This window comes from Corythoichthys intestinalis, chromosome 2 (assembly GCF_030265065.1).
Source record: "Corythoichthys intestinalis isolate RoL2023-P3 chromosome 2, ASM3026506v1, whole genome shotgun sequence".
NCBI classification, from domain to species: domain Eukaryota; kingdom Metazoa; phylum Chordata; class Actinopteri; order Syngnathiformes; family Syngnathidae; genus Corythoichthys; species Corythoichthys intestinalis.
Genome location: NC_080396.1, coordinates 43,627,852 through 43,651,832, shown reverse-complemented (window position 1 = coordinate 43,651,832; position 23,981 = coordinate 43,627,852). Strand labels below are relative to the sequence as shown.

Here is a 23,981-nt window from a genome sequence, read left to right as displayed (position 1 = left end):
ACGTTCCCAGTCTAAATAGATTGGGTGTCAAGCACCATCAAGGCAGCCTTAGAGTTAACTGAGACACTAATATGGTGGAAAATTTTGGTAGCAACCTGTGGGTTCCTTTTTTTTTTAGACATTGACACCTTTTTAAAATGATATCTCGATTCTTGCAGGAGCATATCGATAACCTTTTGGGATACAAAGTATCACGATATATCACCATTTCGATATATTGTCACACCCCTACATTTGAGTGATCTGTGGCCAGATAAATTATAGAGATTGAGTTCATCCCCATCACTGTAAGCGCAGTGTGTCATAACCGAGGTTTGCCTCAGTAATGAGCATCTTCATTAGCCTTGGAGCCATGCTAACACAATAACATCTTTGTGGCCACTGTTACACAAGAGCAACAGTCCCACTGATGAGGCACAAGGGGAAATGACAGCTTGTGTCAAATGTTTCCAAATCAGTCAGGCAAGTCTGCTTCTTTGGGATTCTACTGTTCGAAAGAAATTATTTCATTACAGCAATTGTACTTGCTTGGCAACTTTAGTTGTACTTTTTCCTTTTTTCATCCTTTAAGTGCAAACATTTGAATGTTTCCAGCTTCTAGGAATTGTTTACCGATCATTGCACGATGGGGCTGTGCACGATCATGATGCAATATGAGGTGATGATTGTGGATCAATGGCACAGCAACCCGAGGCAAATTATGTTTGCTGATGATGCCGACTGATTTTCTGACTTAATCGTCAATTGCCAACTTTTCCTATATATTCAAACAGCACATTTTAAGAGTTGCCTTTACCTCTTTCTTCCTGCTGTTGCCCTCTACATGCCGCAAGTTGCTTTTGACTTTCAAAAACTCTACCGATGACGCCTCTTGAGGGGCCTTCGGAGCTGGATAGCCCGGAGGCGGTGGGGGAGAATGCGGGGGAGGCGGCGGTGGATAAGTGGGTGGCGGTGGTAGAGATGCAACAGAGTCGTGACTCTTCTTGGGCCGTTCGAGGTCGATGTCTGGATTTAGCATGTCCATGTATGCCTGCATGTCAGAGATGGCTGCCTCTGAGGCACCTGAAACAAAAAAAGATGCCCTTTAGTTAAATCCTGTGTACGATTTTGCCATGTTCTCCCAGTCTATTTTTTCTGTCTGAAAAATTCTCAAACCCGCTTACCAACTTTACCTCCGTCTATGTTTTGGCCACTAGAGAGCAGCACCAGTATTGCACCTTTTCATTCAATTAAACTAAGTTAACCTAGTTCAAGATGATGCTTCAATACAATTTTAAATACTTTACATGGAAATAAATCGATTGTGATTCGATTTTTTGGGTTTCGAGATTTCATGTAATCTCATTTTATCATTACAGAACGGTGCATACTTTTGAATGAAGTTCAATTCACCTTAAGCAACCTTTGAAAGCAGTTGGAGATGAAATGTAAGAAGATTATAATTTGTATTAGTATAATAGTCGACCTGTGTGTGCGACTGTGTTCAACTGTGGGCCTCGAGACAATGTTAAGCTGCTCCTCTTCTCCCCTGTGCTGGACTGGCTTGAGCTAGCAGAGTCGTAGTTAGACAAGGAGCTGGCTGGGGAACTTATGTCAAAGTGGCCCGCTTGACTTGCAGGGGGCATGGTTGTGTTTGGGGAAGAGAGGCCTGAATCTTGCTGCTTGTTTTCAGGTTCCTTGTACTCAAGGTCCAACGAGGGGTCCCGAGACAAAACCCGGTGCTCCACACTCTGTTGAATGATGCAAATTTTGTATGTAAACATTATTTTTCTTTACTAATAAAAATAACAACAAAAATGACCCAAGAAAACCTCAACACCCCCAAACAGAAAAAAATAATAAAATAAACAAACAAACAAAAAACTACTGTGTAAATCATGGGCCTCCTGTCCAGAGTTTTTTTTTTTTTTTCCCCCCATTTAATGGAAATACGTAATACAAAAACTGTATGTCTTATTTTAAATCAAAGCTGAAGTCTTTTTATTCAATACATTGGCGTTTAATTTCATTAAAAAAAAAAAAAAAAAAAAAAAAAATTATATATATATATACACAACACAGCGTGGATTTAATTACACCACACTAATGAAATATCTCACATTTTACCCGAGAGGCTTTACCCACATCAAACAGGCACCTCGTTGAATGTCCCTATTGGCAGCAAGTACAAGTGTTTCCTCCACACCTGATTGCAGAAGAGTTATTATTCTATTGGCCACTTGGGGGTTTCAGTGCTCACTGTTGCATTCACTGTACAGACCCAAGTTTTGTAATAAGTACAGTGCTGCATATTGGCTCGGATGCGCACACAGTTATGTACGAGACTGGTGATTGATTTGTAGCATCTTGAAAATAAGAGCATTCCCAGTTTAGTTCAGAACCTAATTGGAATAGGATTTTATGTATTATGAAACCAAAGATAATAAAATTGTCCCAGTTGAATACATCTATGTTGCTACCAGTACCAGCAAGTACTCCCATTGGCCCAATTAAAGTTGACCATGCACAAACTATAGCACCAATACACATTAAAGACCGGTTTGAGGAGGGAATGCTATACCTTGTTTTGTTTTGAAAAAAAAAAAAAAAAACAGCTAATAATAATAATTAGGGTTGTTCCGATCATGTTTTTTTGCTCCGATCCGATCCCGATCGTTTTAGTTTTAGTATCTGCCGATCCCGATATTTCCCGATCCGATTGCTTTTTTTTGCTCCTGATTCAATTCCAATCACTCCCGATAATTTTTCCCGATCATATACATTTTGGTAATGCATTAAGGAAAAAAATGAATAAAACTCGGACGACTATATACATTCAACATACAGTACATAAGTACTGTATTTGTTTATGATGACAATAAATCCTCAAGATGGCATTTACATTATTAACATTCTTTCTGTGAGAGGGATCCACGGATAGGAAGACTTGTGACTTTGTATATTGCGACTAAATATTGCCATCTAGTGTATTTGTTGAGCTTTCAGTAAATGATACTGAAGGCCATGCCCAATGCATGATGGGAAGTGGAACCATGACAAGTGAAACCACGACTGTGCGTAGTGCTACCAATTCATATATCTTCTCTGCGATGGGATATAACTTGAGGTGTTAAGAAAAAGATCAATTGCTACCTTGCTTCCCCACATTTCTTCCCATGATATTTCTAATCGTAGGGAGAGGAATTGAAAGGCTTTAACCAGTTAAAATAAGGTTCCAAAGGCTGCCAAAATTCACTCTACTCATTTTACGCTGCTTTTTAGCTCTCTATATAGGCAAAACGGCACTAATACAGATGGAGCGCGACAATGCGTGAGTGGGTTGTGCAGCGCGTGCATTAATTGCGTTAAGTATTTTAACGTGATACATTTATTAAAAAATTAAATACCGCCGTTACTGGGACAAATTTGATAACCCTACCTTAAGCCTAAACTAAAGACTCTGGATAAGTGTAACATATTATGTCTGTAACGTTAAATACAATTAGAAAACGAATTAATTAAAAAAAAATTTAAATTAAAAAAAGGCATGGCCGATATTTTTTTGCTGATTCCGATACTTTGAAAATGACGTGATCGGACTCGATCGATGGCATCACATCTCTAATAATAATAATAAGCCAAATTCACAGTGGCACATGACATGTCAGGGAAGTTATTAAATATTGCATTGTGATCATTAAATCCTCAGTGTCATACTGCAGTTGAAATCAAGTTTAGAAATTTGACAAATGTTAAATCCAATATCTTACTAATCCTAATGTCATATTGTTCACTAGAACAACATACTGTAGGCTTGGGCTTCAGATATTATTGTTTGTGGACGCCAATCAACAAACTTCCTGCTTTAACAGAGCTACTATCTGCCATATGTTGAGTATCAATATTGGGTATCTATCAGCAGATACGGTCTATAAGCAGATATTATTCAAGTACGTAATATTACTGCATGGGTATTTACTGTTGGGTAAAAAAAACAAACAAAAAAAAGCATACCAATCAGCATAGCTTTAACTGTTCCGTTATAACAACAATACAATGTTTATTTTTACAGCCTCTAATGATTTGTATCCTAGGGGGCTTCATGCATATAAAACTGACATTAAGATTTAATACTATTATCATATTATTTTTTTAAATAAATGAATAAAACGTAATAATTATGAAATAATAAAATAAACGACCAAAAATTATGACTTGTCTGGATCTTTTTGTCGTCTGTATGTACATCATATATACTGTATGTGTAATGCAAATTCTCACCATGTTCTCGACGGTGCGCAAATACTTAGCACACTGAAAGTGTCCGTTGTATTCAGCCAGGTCAGCCCCTGTAAAACCATCTTGGTCTCTGATACCCAGATCCACCCCATTGACCACCAGAATCTGACAGCACTAAAGAGATAAATGATACGTTAGTTCAGTATTTTGTAGTAAGAATGGTGGTAAGAATCCTTAACCTACTATTACTTGCTGATAACACATGTAAATATTAGGGCCTCTGCCCCTCCCTCCTGAGACTTGGGCCACCTTCGGCAGGTGTGCATGTTTTATGTAATTTACAGGTTGGACGTCGTCTCGTCACCAGATTAACTCATGTAGTTCCACTGTCAGTTGCATCACGCCTTGCTTACATTTTGTCTAAGATTCCAGCCTCATGATTTTTGCTTTCGTCCCAGGATCTGTTTCTGCACGCTCCTCGTCGGATCTCCACATCTGAGTCTTCACTGAGTCTTGCTTGCCTCTCACCGAATTCCTGCAGCTGTATTCTCATAACAATAAACGTATTTGGATCACAGTCTGTCGTGCCGTTGTTTGCACTGGGATCCCGCCATTCCGGCAACCCTAACAGTTACTATGTCAAACCTTCATTAAAATGAATTGCCTTCTTTACCACCCTAACAACAGCTTATTAGGAATTTAATGTAACCATTCTACAAAGCTTTTCTTAAATGTCATCTACAACCCCTAGCAAAAAGTATGAAATCACCAGTCTCGGACGAGCACTCACTCAGACATTTTATTGTGTAGAACAAACTCCGATAAAAAGCTTGAAAAAAATAATGAATTAGTTCAAGGGTGCAGCTCTTTAGCTTTCAGAAACACTAAAAGAAATTAAGAAAAAAAACGTGGTGGTCAGTAAATGTTACTGTTATAAAGCAAGTGCAGGGAAATATATATAGAATCACTCCATTCTGAGGAACTATATATGGAATCATGAGACACAAAGAATTAACAAAAGACATCTCTAGTATTTAGTTGCACCACCTCTGGCTTTTATGACAGCTTGCAGTCACTGATGAGTATTGTTCATCAATTTGGTGCCAACTCCCTTTTATTGCAGTTGCAGGATCATGCTTGCAGGTCGGAGCCTTGCTGTGGACCATTTTTTTCAATTTCCACCACAGGTTTTCAATAGGGTTGAGATCTGGGCTATTTGCTGGCCATGACATTGACCGGATGAGTCTTTCTCTAAGGAATGCTTTAACGGTTTTAGCTCTGTGGCATGATGCATTTTCATCTTGAAAAATGATTTCATTATCCCCAAACATTTTCAATTGAAGGGATAAGAACGCTGTCTAAAATTTCAATGTAAACTTGTACATTTATTGAAGATTTAACCACAGTGCCTTTGCCTGACATGCAGCCCCATATCATCCAGGACTGAGGGAATTTTGAGCTTTTCTATAGGCAGTCATCTTTGTAATTCTCACTGGAATGGCACCAAACAAAAGTTCCAGCATCATCACCTTGTCCAAAGCAGATTCTTGACTCATCACTGAAAATAACCTTAATCCAGTCATTCACAGTCCATGATTGGCTCTCCTTCGCCCATTGCGGTCTTGTTCTTTACTGTTTAAGGGTCAATGATGGTTTCCTTTTAGCTTTCCTGTATGAAAATCCCATATGATCGGAAGATCAAATGGGGATAAACAGTTGGTCTTCCTTGACTTTAAGTTGGCAGGTCAAGTGTTCAAGTCCTGCAGGCAGGTGAAATATCTCGGCCATATTTCGCTAATGCCGTTCTCTATATGTCCAAGCTAATATCCTTTCCTGTAAATTTTGTCAGTGCTCTAATGAGGTCAAGGTGGCCCTTGTTAAAGCCTATTGTACACCACTCTACACTGCGCATCTGTGGTCTAATTGTAACAAAGCAAGTTTTCAGAGACTACAAGTAGCATATAATGATTCACCTGAGCATCTTGTTGAAAAGGCCCAGATGGACCAGTGCTTCAGATATGTTTGTAGCAGCCGGGTGAATACCCTCCAGTCTGTTTTAAGGGTATTCATGTTTAATTTCATCAGTCTGAATGGTTAAAAAAATGTGATTGTGTTGGGCCTGACCAACATTTTGTACAGCTTTACACAGTACTTGTCACGGTTTTGGAAGCACTGGTATACGTGCCTTTTGAAAGTGGGTCGCTACGAGACCCAGTGTTGTGTAACCAAGTCCACTTGTTATTGTTTTATTATTTAATTTAATTATTATTATTATTTTTTAATCTATTGCTGTGAATTTGGATGTTGAGCCTGGTAATAAAATCTATCTATCTATATACTGTAATGTGACATTATTGCATTAGGACATGTAACACAGATGTGCTCACCTCAAGTTCTCCATTCTCTGCAGCATCATGAAGGGGGGTCCCTCCCCAGTTGTCAGTGACTATCTCGCCACCGTGCAGCAACAACCAGCTCAGAACTTTTGCATGACCGCGACTGGCTGCGAAGTGCATGGCTGTGGCCCCATCACCGTCCTTATCCATCAGGCTGATCTCTGTGAAACTCATCTGTAGGAACACTTGTGATTTTGTTTTAAAATGTCAACAATTTAAGATGGCAGTATTTTAAGGAAGAGACATGAAACTACTGACAAGATTTTCTCAAATAAAGGGTATACTTGAGATGCTTGTTTAGGGATATGGTAATATTTTTTTATTTTTACATCATTATATCCTTGCATACCAGCCAAACAATGACGGTGTTGTGGCCCATTTGGGAAGCAGCATGTAAGGGTGTCATCCCATCATTGGCTCTGATGAGGGAATCAGCTCCACAGTCCTTTACCAGGAACTGGATGACCTCCAAGTGGCCCTCCTGGCAAGCCAGGTAGAGCGGTGTGGCACCATTTTTAGTTTGGGAGTTGATGAAACTACAGTGGGAAGAGAAGAGAAGGAACGGATTCAACTGTTAAGGTTGTAGTTTCTCCTTTTTGTTTCATTCAACAGTGTGATATAGTGGTTGTTAAATGTGCCCCGTTTTGAAAAACCGGTTACTCGCGACGGTTTGGCAGCCGGGTTCCTTTGGCTCAGATTTCATAAAAAGCTGCTTTCTTTTAAATTCAGAGGGCTTTTGGTGAAATTGTAGCTGACCATGACGCACTTAGTGTCGGAAACTGTTGTACGATGCAACTTTCCTCCTAACCTTCCTAGCGGCGTTCAATTTCTTTTCTCTCCTGCATCACAGCTTGTAACCATGCTGATGTGGTCTGTCGGCTATTTGGCTGGGCAATATTACACAGAGCCCAAACAACTTTAAATATATAAACATGAGTGGGGACGGGCATTGCGTCGAAGATGTAACTTGTAGGCATGGCTTGATAGTCAAATGACTGAATAAGTAACCCTAAGCAATTGCTTCAAACAGCAACTGACACTAGTTAGACCTTAGTCAATATTTAGTGGGAAGGACAGGCCAGAAATCCAGATTTCAACGGATACGCTTTTTAAACCCACTTAAAAAAAATCCTTCTGGCCGGGGAGGTGAAAACAACAATTCAGCACTAAATTGACCTCAGTCTTTACACATTTTAAACAAATTATCTTACATATTGCATGTATTTTGAAAGCAAACATCAAAAGGATTGTCATGGACCTTTAAAACAGAGGTTCTGTTAATCTCCAAAGAGAACCAGATTCATAGGAAGCTTCACCAGGGATTCCAATACAGTTTTGGCAAAACAAAATTTTCAGACAAACATACTGTACAGCTACAGTCCTTTGCTAGTGTTGGCTACCATTAGATTTATTATGTTCATTATGTTAATATGATCTCATATACAATTACTAGCTCTGAGATTATAATGCAGACCTCCAAAATCAATCCATCAAAATATAAAATAATGCAGTATGAGTGGAGTGCTGTATTTTTTTTTTATATACTGTATGAAGCAAAGCTGGGCATGTCCATTTTGATTGTGGAAGGTTGGGTGATTGCAATGATGCCCTAGTAACTCAAACAGTATAAATCAGACATGTCCAAAGTCCGGCCCGGGGGCCAAATGCGGCCCGTGGTCAAATTTCATCCAGCCCCCAGCCTCTGTCATGAAATCAATAAAGTCTGGCCCGCACACAGACTTAATAAATTGGTCAGCAGTACTGCTACCAGCATATGAAGTAGCTTACACACTAAATGCTGCTCCTCATTTACCAACTAAAAGGCAGTAGCACTCTAAGCAACATTACCCCAGGTGACCCTTTACTCCCAATTTTCTAAAATGGCGACAATCAACAACAACAACAAAAAAAAGAAAGTTGACTGCGACGGCCGACGCTTCAAGGATAGGTGGAAATTGGGCTATTTCTTCGCTAAAATATGCAACAACTGCGTCTGCCTCATTTGCAAAAAGACGGTCGCTATTTTTAAAGTGTCAATGTGAGGCAATATTAGCAAACAAGACACGCTGACACGTATGACAAGATTACAGGGAATATACGTAGCGAGAAATTGAAGCAACTTGAAGCTAGTTTAATTTCACAGCAGCAGTATTTTGGAAGAGCCCGAGAGTCGAAAGAGAACGCCACCAAGGCTAGTTGTGAGATTGTTGAAATTATTAGTTAAAAAAAAATAATAAAGCAAATGTGACACACAGAATGGCGTGCTAAAATTTGCTCAAATATATAAAAGGACGTCAGCCAAGGTCGGCCCCCCACATTTTTACCACACCAAATCTGGCCCCCTTTGCAAAAAGTTTGGACACCTCTGGTATAAATAAATTGCAATTTTGAAATTAAAAACAACAACGCTAGTGCTAAAACAGTTTGCTACAACTATTCCAGCTACAACTATTATAGAGTGAAGGTTCAAAAAATGAATAACATCCACATAATGTTTTTCTTTTCATTCGTGTAGTAATTTGTTCAAAAACGCCAAAACCTACAGCAAGTAATGGTTTAAGGTTGGCAACATTGTAAACAAACTACTCAATGACTTTAGGCATTTGAGACAGCAACCAGCACCACAATGTACTACGTGTGGATGTCGTTTCTCCTCAAAGTGTACAGCTGCTTTTCACATCTTATGTCAGCAGTCATCTTAAGGCCTACCAAGCGTCAGCGAGGAGTTTGGTATTCAAAGAACAATGCAAAACTTTTAAGCATCGCCTCTAAAAACAAACAGTGAGAACACCGTGTTCGTGTTTAAAACACCAATTGTTTACTGAAGTCCTTATGTTTGTTACATAACTACAGTTGACATGGTACCATGTTTCTTTCTGATATTTATGAGTGACCCTCTCCAAGATCGATACTAGAGATGTGACCGAACATTTGGCGCCGAAATGTGTGAAGAATCGTCACAGTCTTGAGATGATGTCATCAAAACATGGGGAGAAGCAAAACTACCAACATGTCCGCGGTTTAGAAGTACTCTGACTTATCAAAGATGTATATAAATTATCCTATGAAGGAAATTAAATGTGCTTGATCGTTGCTACATGTGCGTTCTGAAGTTGCTTTCCATTGATGTCCCGTGTTACATCGAGTACAGTGCACTTGAGCCCGTGGGTGAGTAGTTTGGAGTTTAATCAAGCAACCAGTATACAAATAAAGTAGTAGTTGAATGCATACATGTGCATTTGCTGAGGTTTGGTACAATACATTTTTAGCATGACTACTGCCACTTTTTGCCACTTTTTTTTCCCACGACTTCCCCACCCTCTCTGCCAGTCGTTGTTTAATCCGGCTGGGAGCGACTTCGCTTGGCTTTGTCGCCACTAGAACTCAGCCCACTCGCTTGGCTCTCGATCAATTCCACTTGTTGCAGAAGAAAACAGCAAATCCTATTTAAAGAGTATGAGAAATTGTAGGAGTCGCCTTGTAAAGAGCTTCAATAGTTTCGTCGAGACCGGAACAGTTTTCGTTGTTGTTGTGAACTACAGTTCCATACAAATACGTACACAGAGATCTCATTCAGCTTAGCAACTGGAGGCGCGAGACACATTTTTTGAGTGTCCCAATCTTCAATGAAAGCACATTTATCAAGGTTTAATTGGCTGTGATGTCTACCGAACAGAATGCAAGACGACGCCGGAACCTCTGCTATAGGACGCGTTCAGAGTTTGCCACAAAATGCTCACTACCGCCGGGAACGCACTCTCCCAAGGGGTTTCCGAATCTGCACCTTTCAGAAAATTTCTCGAGCCTCGGGGTTCGTAGAACATTTTGGTAGACATTTGCGTACTTGTGAGAAGGGACCATATTTTATTTCTGCCTCATCACAAAAAACAAACAAAGATGGTTAATCGAAAAATAACTAAATGATTTTTTAAAAAATGAAATAAAAAATGAATTGTATACATGTCCATTATTCCGCCTTGCAGTTTTCAGTGCTTCCAATATTCGGTTTTGGAGAATAATTTTGCTTACTTTACATCCCTAATAAATACCATGTGATAACCACCCACCAGAACTCTTTATGCATCCACAACTATTCATTTAAACATTTTTAAGTTGTTGCCACTATCTGCATTCAACAATAGCAACAGGAAAGCCTTCTGCCAATGGCATCAACATCTAGAGTATTTTGAGAGCAGTGATCAGTGATGCTTTAAATCCTGACCCCCTTTTTTCTCAACACTCTGAGCTGGCACCCCAGGAAATCCCATACTATTCATCTATCTCTCCTTGTCCCACACGAGCAGGTCAGGGAGTGACCAGGCACTTCCCCACTTAAATCCTATAAAGTTGTGCTTTATCTGGACACTGACAAATGAGCAATGTGTCTCCTAAGAGGATTACCACTCCAGTAGCTTTGCCAGACTAGCTTTGTGCTTAATGAAAGGTTACCACTGGTGAAGGTGGCCCAAGTATGTGAGGACCAGCCACAGACAAGGTGAAAAAAAATGCAAGGCGGCGCTTCAGTCCTGTTGTGACAAGCCTTACCCAGCCAAGCACCCCCTTGATAGGATGTAGCTCAGGTCCAATGCACTACTGACTAAAAGACACTACAGCACATTAAACCTACATGTGGATAATCGTATGTACTTTCTAAATGCAACATACAAGGCTGCTTATGTTTATTCGCGTTCCAGTAAGAACATAGCATGCTGGTTTAGCTTTTGAGGTAAATGTTAAAGTAGAGCAACCCATTTTCTACTTCAACGAAGTAATATTTATGATCATTTATTATTATTTTTATCTAATATATTCAGCAATATTTTTTACATGAAAAAAAAAACATCTGAACATACAGTGGTATGAAAAAGTATCTGAACATTTTGGAATTTCTCACATTTCTGCATAAAATCACCATCAAATGTGATCTGATCTTTGTCAAAATCACACAGATGAAAAAACTGTCTGCTTTAACCACACAAACATTTATAGTGTTTCATATTTTAATGAGGATAGCATGCAAATAATGACAGAAGGGGTAAAAATAAGTAAGTGAATCCTCTGCCTGAGGAGACTTAAAGAGCAATTGAAACCAATTTTTACCAAACAATTTAAGTCAGGTGTGTGCCCAGTCACTGATGAGTGGTTTAAAGTTGCCCTGCCCAATATAACACAACACACCTGGTAACAATTATCTTGATGAGAAGCATTGTCGGATGTGCATCATGGCTCGGTCCAAAGAGCTGTCTGAAGACCCGCATTCAAGGATTGTGGATTTGTATAAAGCTAGGAAAGGATACAAAACCATCTCTAAATGGTTGTTAAATGGTGTTATATAGCACTTTTCCACCTTAGCCTGGATGTTCATCAATCGAGAGTCAGAGAAGTTGTCTACAAATGGAGAGAGTTTGGCACTGTTGCTTCTCTCCCAAGGAGTGACTGTCCACCAAAGACGACGCCAAGAGTTCAGCGCAGAATATTCGGAGAGGTAAAAAAAAGAACCCTAGAGTGTCTGCTAAAGACTTACAGAAATCACTGGCACAGTCCAATATTTCTGTGAACACAACAATTATATGTAAAACTATGGCCAAGAATGGTGTTCATAGGAGGACTCCACGGAGGAACCTACTGCTCTCTAAAAAAACATTGCTGCTGGTTTAATGTTTGCAATAAGGCACTTGGACACTCCACAGAAGTTTTGGCAAAATATTTTGTGGACTGATGAAACCAAAGTTGAATTGTTTGGGAGTAACACACAGCGTCATGTGTGGAGGAAAAATGGAACAGCTCACCAACATCAACACCTCATCCCCACTGTGAAGCATGGTGGAGGAAGCATCATGATTTGGGGCTGTTTTGCTGCTTCAGGGCCTGGACAACTTGGCAATCATTAATGGAAGAATGAATTCAAAAATTTATCAGGACATTTTTCAGGAAAACCTGAGGCCGTCTGTGAGACAGTTGAAGCTAAAAAGAGGATGAATGCTGCAACAAGACAATGATCCACAGAAGTAAATCAACTTCAGAATGGTTTCAGAAGAACAAAATACACATTGGGGGGCCAAGTCCAAGTCCAGTCTTAAACCCCATTGAGATGCTGTGGCATGGCTTCAAGACAGCGATTCATGCCAGACATCCCAGGACTCTAACTGAATTACAGCAGTTTTGTAGAGAAGAATGGGCCATGATTAGTCCTGATCGATGTGATGGACTGATCTGAAGCTACAGGAAATGTCTGGTTGGAGTTATTGCTCCCAAAGGGGGGGTACAAAATATTAAATGTGATGATTCACTTACTTATTTTTCCCCCTTCTTTCATTGTTTGCATACTATCCTCATTAAAATATGAAAACCTGGAAATGTTTGGGTGGTATTAGTTAAAGCAGACATTGTTTTTACATCTGTGTGATTTTGAAAAAAGATCATATTACATTTGATGGTGATTTTATGCAGAAATGTGAGAAATTCTAAAAGGTTCGGATACTTTTTCATACCACGGTACCTATAATTGCTCAATTTTCATGATAGGTTTTTATAACGTGAGTTTTAAAAGACATAGGCTACCTTTGGCTTCATAGAGAATCGACTTGAACTCTCACCACCAAAGAGGTGCTATTGAGCAAATGTGAATTTCAAAGAGGTAACCTATGTGTGACAATAACCCAAAAAAAGAAAACTAAAATCGAACAATAAATAAATAAACAAATTCTGAAGTTGTTGTTTCCCGAGATGTGGTACTAAATATGTACAATGGAGTTATGCTAATTTTCCAAGCAATTGAAGTAATAGTACTGTTTCTTGAAACGGATATGTGAAGGTATTTACTGACTGAATTGCTTCCGTCTGCCAAAGTAGTGTAGCATTCTGTTTTTGTTGGGGGGGGGGGGCATGGGGTGACATCTAATAATGTAGTTAAAGCATTTATTAAGTGTGATTATATTTCATAGCTATAGCATCGGCCAATATGAATATTTCACTAACCATTTCTGTGGTAACAGCTCTACCTTTGGACATGCTTTAATTGGGCCTCAACCAAAGACAGATTACACTACCTATTGATTTGTGCACAAAGGCTATCAGTAGACACACAGCCTTGAGCCTGCTGACTTTAATTCACAAAGGTTGAAAGGTGGACAAGCAACCAATTGAATTTGTTGTCACATCGTTACTTCCCTAGGCCTTCAAAAACTAACTGATTGATTCCAAATACACTTCAAATCATTTGAAATATTATACGTAGATATGATTAAGCTGTGCGCATGTCTATTTGGCCAAAATTACAAAATATTAGTAGGAATCACTCTAAACAGCTTTTTTTAATTTCTGTTTTTCTGCAGTAAGTGCAGCAGCCATATCAGACTTTACAATGAATGTATCAGAGATTTTTTCATTATAACTAAAAATCTTAGTTTCCCAGTTTTTGTCAAGTTCCTGAGGAAAAAAAAACAATTATTTTGAATGTCCACTGACAAAAGAAATACTCCACCTAAAACGCAGTGAATTTAATGTTGGGTATTGTAAACCTTGTACAAATTACAACAAAAAAAAACAAAAAAAACACCCACACTCCCACAAATGGACACAGAGGCAATAAACTGTCAAACAGTCAAATGCAATCTGTTAATCACTAATCACCTCTGGAACAGCCTTTGAAAGTCACCAAGATAGACTCGCCAAACTGTGACATTACACTTTGGGAAGCTGTGCTACACTTCGACACGGAGCTTTATTGAACTGTGCTGTTTGGTTATTGAGGGTGCCATTCACACAAAGCAGGAATTGTACCGAGGGCCGAGGCACACTTATATCAACACAGGTACAGTAGCACCCAAAGATCATGTCCAATCGCTAATTTAACAACTAAAAAAATACTGAACAACACACCATCGATGTCTCCCAAGCCATCAAACATACATAATCTTGTCCAGAAAGTCATAGATAACCACCATTCATAAAGATCAGCCTTTAACCCTGCAAAAGCAAATGCCTGTGTTGCATCATTTTGCCACTCTTTTTCAAATCTATTAGCATACTCAATGTAAACAATTTATTAAATTTTTGTAAATTAGGTGGAAATTAAACATTCATTGACATGTTCCATAAACCAGTCCACAGATCCAAGTAAATGAGCTCAGTTCATTCCACTTTACAAAACACCACTAACACACCTCAAAATAATTTAGTAGTAGATGGTACTTAGGATGAAGGTTAAAAAAAATAAAAATAAATAAAAATTAAAAAAAAGTCCAAAAAGTCAGCTTGACGAGCTTCCAATGAAACTGTCAAATCATATAACTAGGAAAATCAACATGAACTTATGAATGTACTGTGTAGCTCAGCGCAGCAATTGGTTTGTTTCTGTCAATACAGTGCCAGGTACTAAACTCATGATGTAACACAGGGGTCATGTTATCCTTGTAATTTCTCAACTCGAACAAACCTGAGCCATCCAATTACCCCTTAAAACACTTTGATAAAAATTTGGCGAGAGTAATAAATCCTGAAACAAGAATGTTTATCTCAAAACTGCAAAGTTCTTATTGCAAACAATGACTAGGGCCAGTTGCGCTTTGGCTATTCAAACGTATTTGTTTTCCTCATTAGCTTATCGCTGGTTGGCGCTACTTTGTGTCGCTGTGGAGATGGTGACAAACGGGAGGGGTGGGGAAGAAGAGTGAATGGGGCCCCGGCTCTCAGGCGGCTACGTGTCCCTTGGGCTCATTAAATTTTCAGCAGCTAAGCACCTACTTAGCTGTGCCATTAGAATATACAGGAGCAGCTACATTTTAGCACGTACAGCACACAATTAATGAGACATACAAATCTGAAGTTCACAGATATTTGCTAATATGTATATCAATAGTCCTCTCTGTGCCATTTGCTTTGTCTTTGTACAAATAGTGGAAATAACAGGGCATTGTTTGTTCAAATCTCCTTTTTCTTGCCAAAGCTTTGTAGTAAGCTGACTACAAGGAGTGTGTCCATTTTTGTATTTGAACACTGCTGGCTGAACCGTGATGACCCGTCAGCAGATTGGGATAAATTAGCTTTGTGTTTTTGTGCCGTTTCTGTGATTAGAACTGTCTCGATGCAGAGTTTTTTTTTTAGTCAGAATTGACAACTCGGCCTCCCTAAAGTGGTGCCGTGTCCATAGCAATCATTCAGTCCAGTGTTATCGCTGGAAACCACGATCGGGTCTGACTCTACACTGATTAGGGACAGTAGTAAATAAGTGGCAATCGCACAATGATGTGACATACGCCTTCTGATTTTAATCAGACATATTGTTTTCTGATATATTCAGTATAAAACACATACTGTTGTGGTACACTATATGGACAAATGCATTGGTCCTTGCACACAAAGTTGGATTATTTGATGTAGAAGTTCAATTTAAACCCCATCCAACGCCTTTACGCTGAACATGGCTGAAGCTACACCCACTCATCTAACAACAGTAACCCCATTTATACTCTTAACACTTCGGCCCAAATGAGTCAGAATAATAGTTTGAATGAGTTACATAATCACAAATTAAGTTGCAGAATTTTTAAAGTAAATCAAGAGAGTGTTTTCCCCTCAAAAGGATTAAAGTATTTAGATTGCAAAATTGAAATCTAAAAAGTAAAGTTCGGCTTGCATCTTACCAGTGCCAGACTATAAAGTACATTCGACAGCGTGAGCCCTAAGGCTTATTCACGCTGTTGTTTTTGCAACAGCCCTGACTTGTTTACTAAGTACAGCAGTCAAGTCTGCGAACAACACATACTGTAAGTTTAGCTTTCTCCTTGAGCGTTTATACAATGTAACTTTTAGTACTTGAAAGACACTGACTTTCTCTTTCGAGGATGTTTTTGAGTAGGCATGTTGTTTTTCTTTAAAATAAGAAAAAAAAGTCACCATGGTGACACCAGTCGTGTGCAGCACATTTGTTTACAGAATCAAATTTAAAATTCTCTTCCTTGGGATGGCATTTACCCCATTACAAATATTACATTTATTATAAAAATGTTCCATTATTCATTCATTGTGCATTGTTTCATTATTCAATTCAACTCAGAATTGTTCTCCATTCTACTGTGAATTCAATCAAGGCACTATTTCACAATGAGAAATTTAACAACCTAACAAAAATGTACAAAAATAAATAAATAAAATATGACAAATGAAATAATGATGATCTTGTCTTGATCTACTCACCAATTTACTTAATGCAAAATCTGAGATGGTTTAATTGAACACAAAACATTGTTGAAGGTAAAAAAATAACTTACTCAGATGTTTTGAAAGGCAACAGGGGAATGCATAGGTTTATTGTACCCTCTGCAACCTAATGGAGGAGCATTTTACTTTTTCTGTCACTATCCCTCACTAGCATAGATAGATAGATGAGCAAAGATGTATTTGTAATTAATAAATGAACAACTCAAGTCCAATTGGATACTTTCCGATGGCTCTGATGATAAGCCCCCACAACAAACTAGTGTAGGATTGGCACGCTGGATTGGAATCACTGCTGTATCCTTAGTGGAATGGGCCATTGTTTTCAGGAAAAATAAGCCTCCAAATTAGAACACTTAAACACTGCAATACAGCTTCAAACATCATCCAAAGCAGTGTTGTTTTAATCAACAATGACAACAACGAAAATATTTCGTCAATGTACAATTCTTTTCATGAAGATAACGTCACGATGACGAAAACGTTTCCTGGTAGACTAAAACATAACGAGATGGATGCCAATTGTCGTCTGACGAGATGAGAACGAGATGAAAATTTGCCATAGTTTCCGTTATACGTTAACAATGTGTGATATTTTCCTATCGTACGTGTAGTTAGCACGCATCTTATCAGTGTTTGCTGGTGTCACTCATGTGGCGTTCTGCGCCTCCCCCCGAGCCCCACACACGCACGTGCACGCATGTGCCCATTCCAGGCTCCTTATGTGAAACACATGTGTCAGGTGCTTCTTGGTAAGTTTTGTTTTCTTATCTTGGCTATGCCGTGTTGCTTTAGCCTTTATAAGTCTGTGCTGAGTGATCATCACACACTAAACTAACTTGTAGTGCTGGCATAGCGTTTGCGTTAGCATAATGCTCGCAGTAGCATTAGTATTTAGCGCGGTGACTCGTTGACTATCTTCTTACACTCTTGGAAAACTTTTTACATACAGTTCATGGTGTCCAGGTGAGTTTAAATAATTGCAAATAATGTGCCGTTTTCCTGCTGAGTGTGAATTTTCATCATGAAAATATTGATGTCCTTGTAGACTAGACAATTATGTGCTCGCCTGTCAATGTTCATTCGAAATTGTTGTTAACCTTTTATTGATTTATTTATTTACTCATTCATGGAATAAAACGTTTGAAGTTTATAGACAAAAACATTTTAGAATTACTGACTAAAATGAGACGAAATTTGTCTGAGATTTCATTAACTAAAACTAGACGAAGACGAACATTTTGAAATAACTAAAATATGATTAAAATTAATAAGTATTTTCATCCAAAAGACTCAGACGAAGACGAAAAATTAAAAGGACGACGAAAAATTAAAAGGGATGCCAAAAACAACACTGATCCAAAGTGATATTCTCCAAATTCTATGAATACTCATTGATCATTGGGAGACTTATATCGCGTTAAAAGTTAAAACAATGCATCAGTTCAGTCTATACATTTTCAACAAATAAAATTAGTTTCTGCAGACAAGGAATAGGATCCCAAGATTGATTGTTTTTAGATTTTGCTCTAATGTGAATTAAATTCTGCACAAGTTCTAGCGTTAAATCCTTTTAAACGAAACATATGATGAGACCAAATAAAAAAACAATCTGATAAAGACACACTGACACTCCCTGTTTTAGAACCACTAACATGAAGATTACCGATTAACCCCTGCAGAGATAAATCAGTCTTGTTATTCTTACTTTGGGCTGTGCCCCAGTAACAGTCGGAGCGAGGACAGGTCTCCCTTGGCAGCTGCGTAGTGGACAGGTAGGGCACCTGTGTCAGTGGCGGCCCCAGGGTCCACCTCCCCACTCTTAAGCAGCCACTCAGTGATTTCATGATGGCTGAATCGGGAGGCCAGGTGAAGAATGGTGGCGCCAGAACTGTCTTTGTCCTGAAACCAAAACATTGTAGCAGCGCTAGTGTGTCCTCAACATACTAACCATTCAAAAGGGTGATTACTGATGTCAGGACCTTGTAAATAATGAGAATTTAAAAAAAAAAAAAAAAAACCCAGCCAATTAAGCTGCAGACTTCAACTGTTTTGAGCTATGAACACACGCTGTAATCCAAGGGGCCGTTTACATGGTGACGCTCCAAGAATAAGACAAATGACATGTTTGCATTATATGGTTCCGTCTCCATTTGAAAGATGTTGCAATGACGTACCGCACGCATGCTATTTTTAGACCGTAACGTTGCATCGTAAAGCAGAAGTAAAGCAAGAGTGGGACATTCTAGACCCGCCCTCACATAGAAACAATGTTAATTCTGCTACTTTTCTCTGGTAATCTTTCAAAAACGAACATGACGATCGCACATTGCCTTTTTGGAACATGTACAAACGACTCTAGACATTACGACATATGAAGGATGTTTCTTCATACGTTTCCGAAACCAAAACTCTGAGGAAAAAATGTGAAGAATTAATCAACTTACGCGGACGTTTTAACGCCAGCTAGGTGAAGCAATTCACATTTCATATGAGGTAAACATTTTGTTGGGTTGGTATCGTCTTTCAGAGGACAAAGAGGTAAGCCATTTTCATATTTTTAACTTATTTTTTAGCGTGACGTTGTGCCGTGCTGCTTCTGTCCGACAATGAATGACCTGAAAAGAATTAAACTGGTATCTGACTGCCAGTTACCTTTTCTGTTGTAAAAAAACAACTTCAGTAAGGGGGAAGTGTAAATAAATCATAGAATTAAGATGTTATTAATGGAAAAATTAAAAGTGTTCGTTGGGTGTCACTGACTAGCATTTGCGATCGCTACACAAAACTAACTAAATTACCCCCAAGAACGGTCAGAGACGTAGGACAACCAGAGGATATAATATACAGTATAAGAAAGACAGGGCAGGTGGTAAAGGATAGCTTGTTGAAACAGGAGAATGTCATTGTCAGTTACGTAAGAAAAAGGTGTGGATAAAAAAGCTAAGGCTATGCTTAGGTCAGCTCATTTTTTTCCGTCTGTTTCAGCCCTCGACACTCAAGCCATCTCTTTAACTGAACATTTTTATGTTCTTCCAAATCTTTGCCAGTGGATTTGGCACCAGGAACATCATTTTCGGAGAGAGTTGGTAGGTTTAGCTCTGTAAACATCTTGTTCGTACACGATTTCCATTCATTTCCTATTAGGGACAAACGGTGGTGTGTCCCCCCTTAGCAACAGTCGCTAACGTCATGAATATTAATGAGCGAAAGTGACGTGTTGCTTGCAGTACGCCATTCTGTGTGAAAACTGTCGTATTCATGCCAGGCCCGAGGAGGGCATTGCAGTTTTAAAAGGCGACAGCCAATGATGCACTTCCTTGACAACAACCGCCTCAGCCCGGAAGACAACACAACCGCCCACTCGACGCAATGACGTCCACGCATTTTTTCTATTTGCTTCAAAAGGTACACAAATGTGAACATAAAATATATTTAAATGGAAAATAATATAAAAACAGTCAATTAAAGCCGACATTCCAACATGTTTGCCATTTTGAATGTTTAGTAAAAGGGACAGCGCATGCCCACAGTGACGTGTGCGAGTGCTGACGCCATCGGAGCGAGGGCCTTCCAGTCATATGGTTGCGGAGCAATCCCCGCAATCGAATCGTTTCCGCTCTGGAGGCCGGAATCAAAAAATTGCGTCTTCGCCTCCTGGTTTTGCAGTCACTGTGTAAAGGCGAGGCCATGCCGCAACACAATTGTTGCGTCTTGGTGTCACAGCGTCACCATGTTAACAGCCCACAAAATGCACTTCAAAAATGAAATAGTTACAGTATCTAAATGCTAAGACATGATGAATACAAATCGAATTATTAAAATACCAGCTCCCAGACATTCATGCAATCCATTTTAGCAGGGAAGGCATCCAGTAAAAATGGATTGGACGTTTATTAGCGTTAATAGCACAGAATGATTTAAATCAATTTTTCAGGCATGTTCCCATTTATTATTATCCAACAGTATTTAACATTTTCAAGCACGAATAATAATTATTATTACTATCATTATTAACCACTCATTTAACTCACTGGCTGCCGCTGACAGCGCTAGATGTCTAATCCATTTTAAGTGGGAACTTTTTGACTGAAACATGAGCATTCACAACAGTCTTCCCAGTTTAAATGAATTGGATGTCTATTGTCATCAGTGGCATGCAATGAGTTAAATACTGTGAGAAAAAAAATTAAATGTACAGAGTATTACTTGGGGCCATAACTAGTGTGTTTCTGGCAAGGGCGTAGGTTCGGTCTCAACATTGGTAGGGACGCTATAACAGCATAACCTGCATGTACACTTTTTGCTGGGGACGGGACATTAATAAGACCAAACAGATTGGGTACATTTCTCAAAAAAAGCTGGTTCCTATGTAGAAATGAAAAAAGTTACAGTAAAATTATTTTCATGGGAGAAAGTCATTTTTCAAAATGCTTGCTTCATATAAAGGAAATTTACAGTGGTTGTGTTTTTTTTTTTTGGGGGGGGGGGGGTTTTAAAAAAATGTGCATCTTTAATGATGTAGAAAATAAATCAATTTTACTTAGGGAATAAATGCACAAAATGCACAGTTGAATTAACGTTAAAAGTAGAAAAAGTACAGGAAGACACGTCTCTAAGCAGCTTTCTACTCGAGTTTTACAGGTTAGCAAGTTCACACAGTTTAATTTTTATTCCATCTCTGATGCAGGTCGGACTTTCAGTTGCAAACTTAGTGGTGTGTTCCCCACATTCACAACATTGACGTCTTTTTACATTGAAAAAACCTTCTAATATCCCTCCTCTTCAAAGGGGGCGGAGGAGGCGGCATGTCGACATTGTATTTCTGTCAGGATTGTGTGAATGTGGTGGTTCTCGTCATCAGCCAATCAAACGTGTGTTTGAAGGGGGGAAAATGGACCAGCACATTCAGCAAGTGAAAAGGGGTGAATGTAAGACTGAACATAATGTAGGGTCAATTCGATCCTTACAATTTATGGGAAGACAATCTAAATTACCAACTGAACTCGTTATATAATGCAAATAAGGTTGCTTAAAAGTTGTTGGGGACAATTTGAGCATCATTAAAAGTTGGTTGTGTTATGTCCCTACCGTCCCTATGCAAACCTACGCCCTTGATTTCTGGTTTTATTCATTTTTAATTTCATTACATTGGATTTTTACTAAAATCGGATTTTTTTTTTTTTTTAAACTTCACAAAAAAAGTCACTTGCTCTATAAAGGGTTAAAGGTCTTAAGTGTCAAATTTTGAATAGCTGTCCACTTTAGTGATCACTATCCCAGAAAGGGTTTAATATCTTACTACACTCGGTATGAGGTACATATAAGTTCATCATGATTCTGAAGGATTCAGCGTGAGTGTGACCAGACTAAACTGTTACTGTAGCACAAATTGCATCCCCGACCGCCGCCCCCTTCCCCTGACACTAACCTCCGGGCGACATCCACCCTGGGTCAGCAGCCACTGTAAGCACGCCAGGTTGCCGGTGGCTGCAGCATCATGAGCCGGGCTCGCCCCGTTGTTCGCCAGACAGTGTCCCGGCAGCCCAGCCTCCTCGACCAGGAAGCGCATGCAAGCCAGTTTGCCCGCCCGGGCTGCATGGTGGACCGGGGAGGCCCCCAGTGCATCCTTCACGTCTCTGGTGAGCGTCTTCGAGGCTAATTGCGCTTTGAGAGTTTGCACGTCCCCCTGCCTTGCGGCCAGCAGCGTACGCTCCCCTTCGACGACCATGGCTGCCGCGAACTGCACGACCACCACCGTCTCCTCCCCCTGACCTCTTCCTTACCTAGTTACAATTAAGTCCGACGACTTCACCGCGAGGATAACCTCGGCATTGGGAAACCGCAATTCATCACATTTAGGGCTCAATTTCGCTCTAATTTCAACGAAAGCCAATCCATTTTTATAAATGATGTCAAATTAGAAACTGACCTTTTGTTTAGTACGCGACTTCCTGTAGGATAAGTGCGCACCTGTTGCGTATGATACAATTCGAATGCCCTCTATTTCTTCAGCCAGTTTGTTTTTCAACAACTAAGTCGTATCATGTGCTTCGGAGAGTATTTTTCCTCTTCTGGCAGATGGCGACATGGGACTGAGCGCCTGTTAAATAATCCATCAGTGGGAGGATCGCTGAGCCTTGTTATAGGTGGTTGCTTTCAGAAAATCGGCTCTCAAATTAAAGGGCCAGTGCTGGCATTGCGTTTAAAAGTGTACTCTGTATTTTTTTTTTTTTTTTTTTGTGTGTGGGGGGGGGGGGTTGCACTATAGTGGACAGCTATTCGAAAGTTGACACTAAAGACACTTTATAGAAGTTCTATCTAAGTTATAGAGTAAAATTGAAATTATTATAACAAAAGTTCATTTTCCCCCTCAGTCAAAATGGTTTGGAAGTCTGGCACCTATTAAAAAAAATAAAATAAAACAAAATCAGAATTTGTGCATGACAGGCTTAAAGGTACATTTTGAATATGAATATATAGGTATATATGCATGCGTGTATGTGTGTTTATATGTTTTCAATAGAGATGTCCCGATCAATCGGGATCCCGATCGATTGGGTCCGATCACGTCATTTTCAAAGTATCGGAATCAGCAAAAAAATATCGGACATGCCTTTTTTTTAAACATATATACATATATATTTTTAAAAATTAAATCGTTTTCTAATTGTATTTAATGTTACAGACATAATATGTTACACTCATCCAGAGTCTTTAGTTTAGGCTTAAGGTAGGGTTATCAAATTTATCCCGTTAACGGCACTAATTAATTAAAAAATAAAAAAAATTATCACGTTAAAATACTTAACGCAATTAACGTATGCGCTGCACGACCCACTCATGAATTGCTGAGTTCAATCTGTAATGGCGCCGTTTTACCTATATATAGAGCTAAAAGGCAGTGTAAGATGAGTAGAGTGTATTTTGGCCTTAAAATCCCTCTCCCTACGATTAGAAATATCGTGGGAAGCAATGTGGGGTAAAAAGGTAGTAATTGAACTTTTACTTAACACCGTATGTTATTTCCCAATGCAGAGAAGATATATCAATTGGTACCACTACGCACAGTCACGGTTGCACTTCCCATCATGCATTTGGGCAGAACAGTTAAATGGCTACAGTATCATTTACTGAAAGCTCAACAAA

At 39.2% G+C, this 23,981-nt stretch overlaps 1 protein-coding gene across 6 annotated transcripts in view; it reads right to left on the bottom strand.

The window, feature by feature from the left end:
* Positions 1–22,955, bottom strand: part of espn (espin) — a 56,536-nt gene extending 33,581 nt beyond the window's left edge. For 3 of the 6 annotated variants that reach the window (XM_057824478.1, XM_057824487.1, XM_057824471.1), the window contains exons 1-7: positions 22,264–22,955; positions 18,541–18,734; positions 6,964–7,150; positions 6,606–6,788; positions 4,261–4,392; positions 1,466–1,730; positions 797–1,062 (exon numbers count right to left, since the gene is read on the bottom strand). In XM_057824478.1, coding sequence (XP_057680461.1) covers positions 797–1,062; positions 1,466–1,730; positions 4,261–4,392; positions 6,606–6,788; positions 6,964–7,150; positions 18,541–18,734; positions 22,264–22,563 — 1,527 coding nt within the window. In that variant the 5' untranslated portion in view covers positions 22,564–22,955. The remainder of the gene's footprint in view (positions 1–796; positions 1,063–1,465; positions 1,731–4,260; positions 4,393–6,605; positions 6,789–6,963; positions 7,151–18,540; positions 18,735–22,263) is intronic. The other 3 variants (XM_057824511.1, XM_057824503.1, XM_057824496.1) reach the window with 1 other exon arrangement.
* Between the last annotated feature and the right edge of the window lie 1,026 nt (positions 22,956–23,981).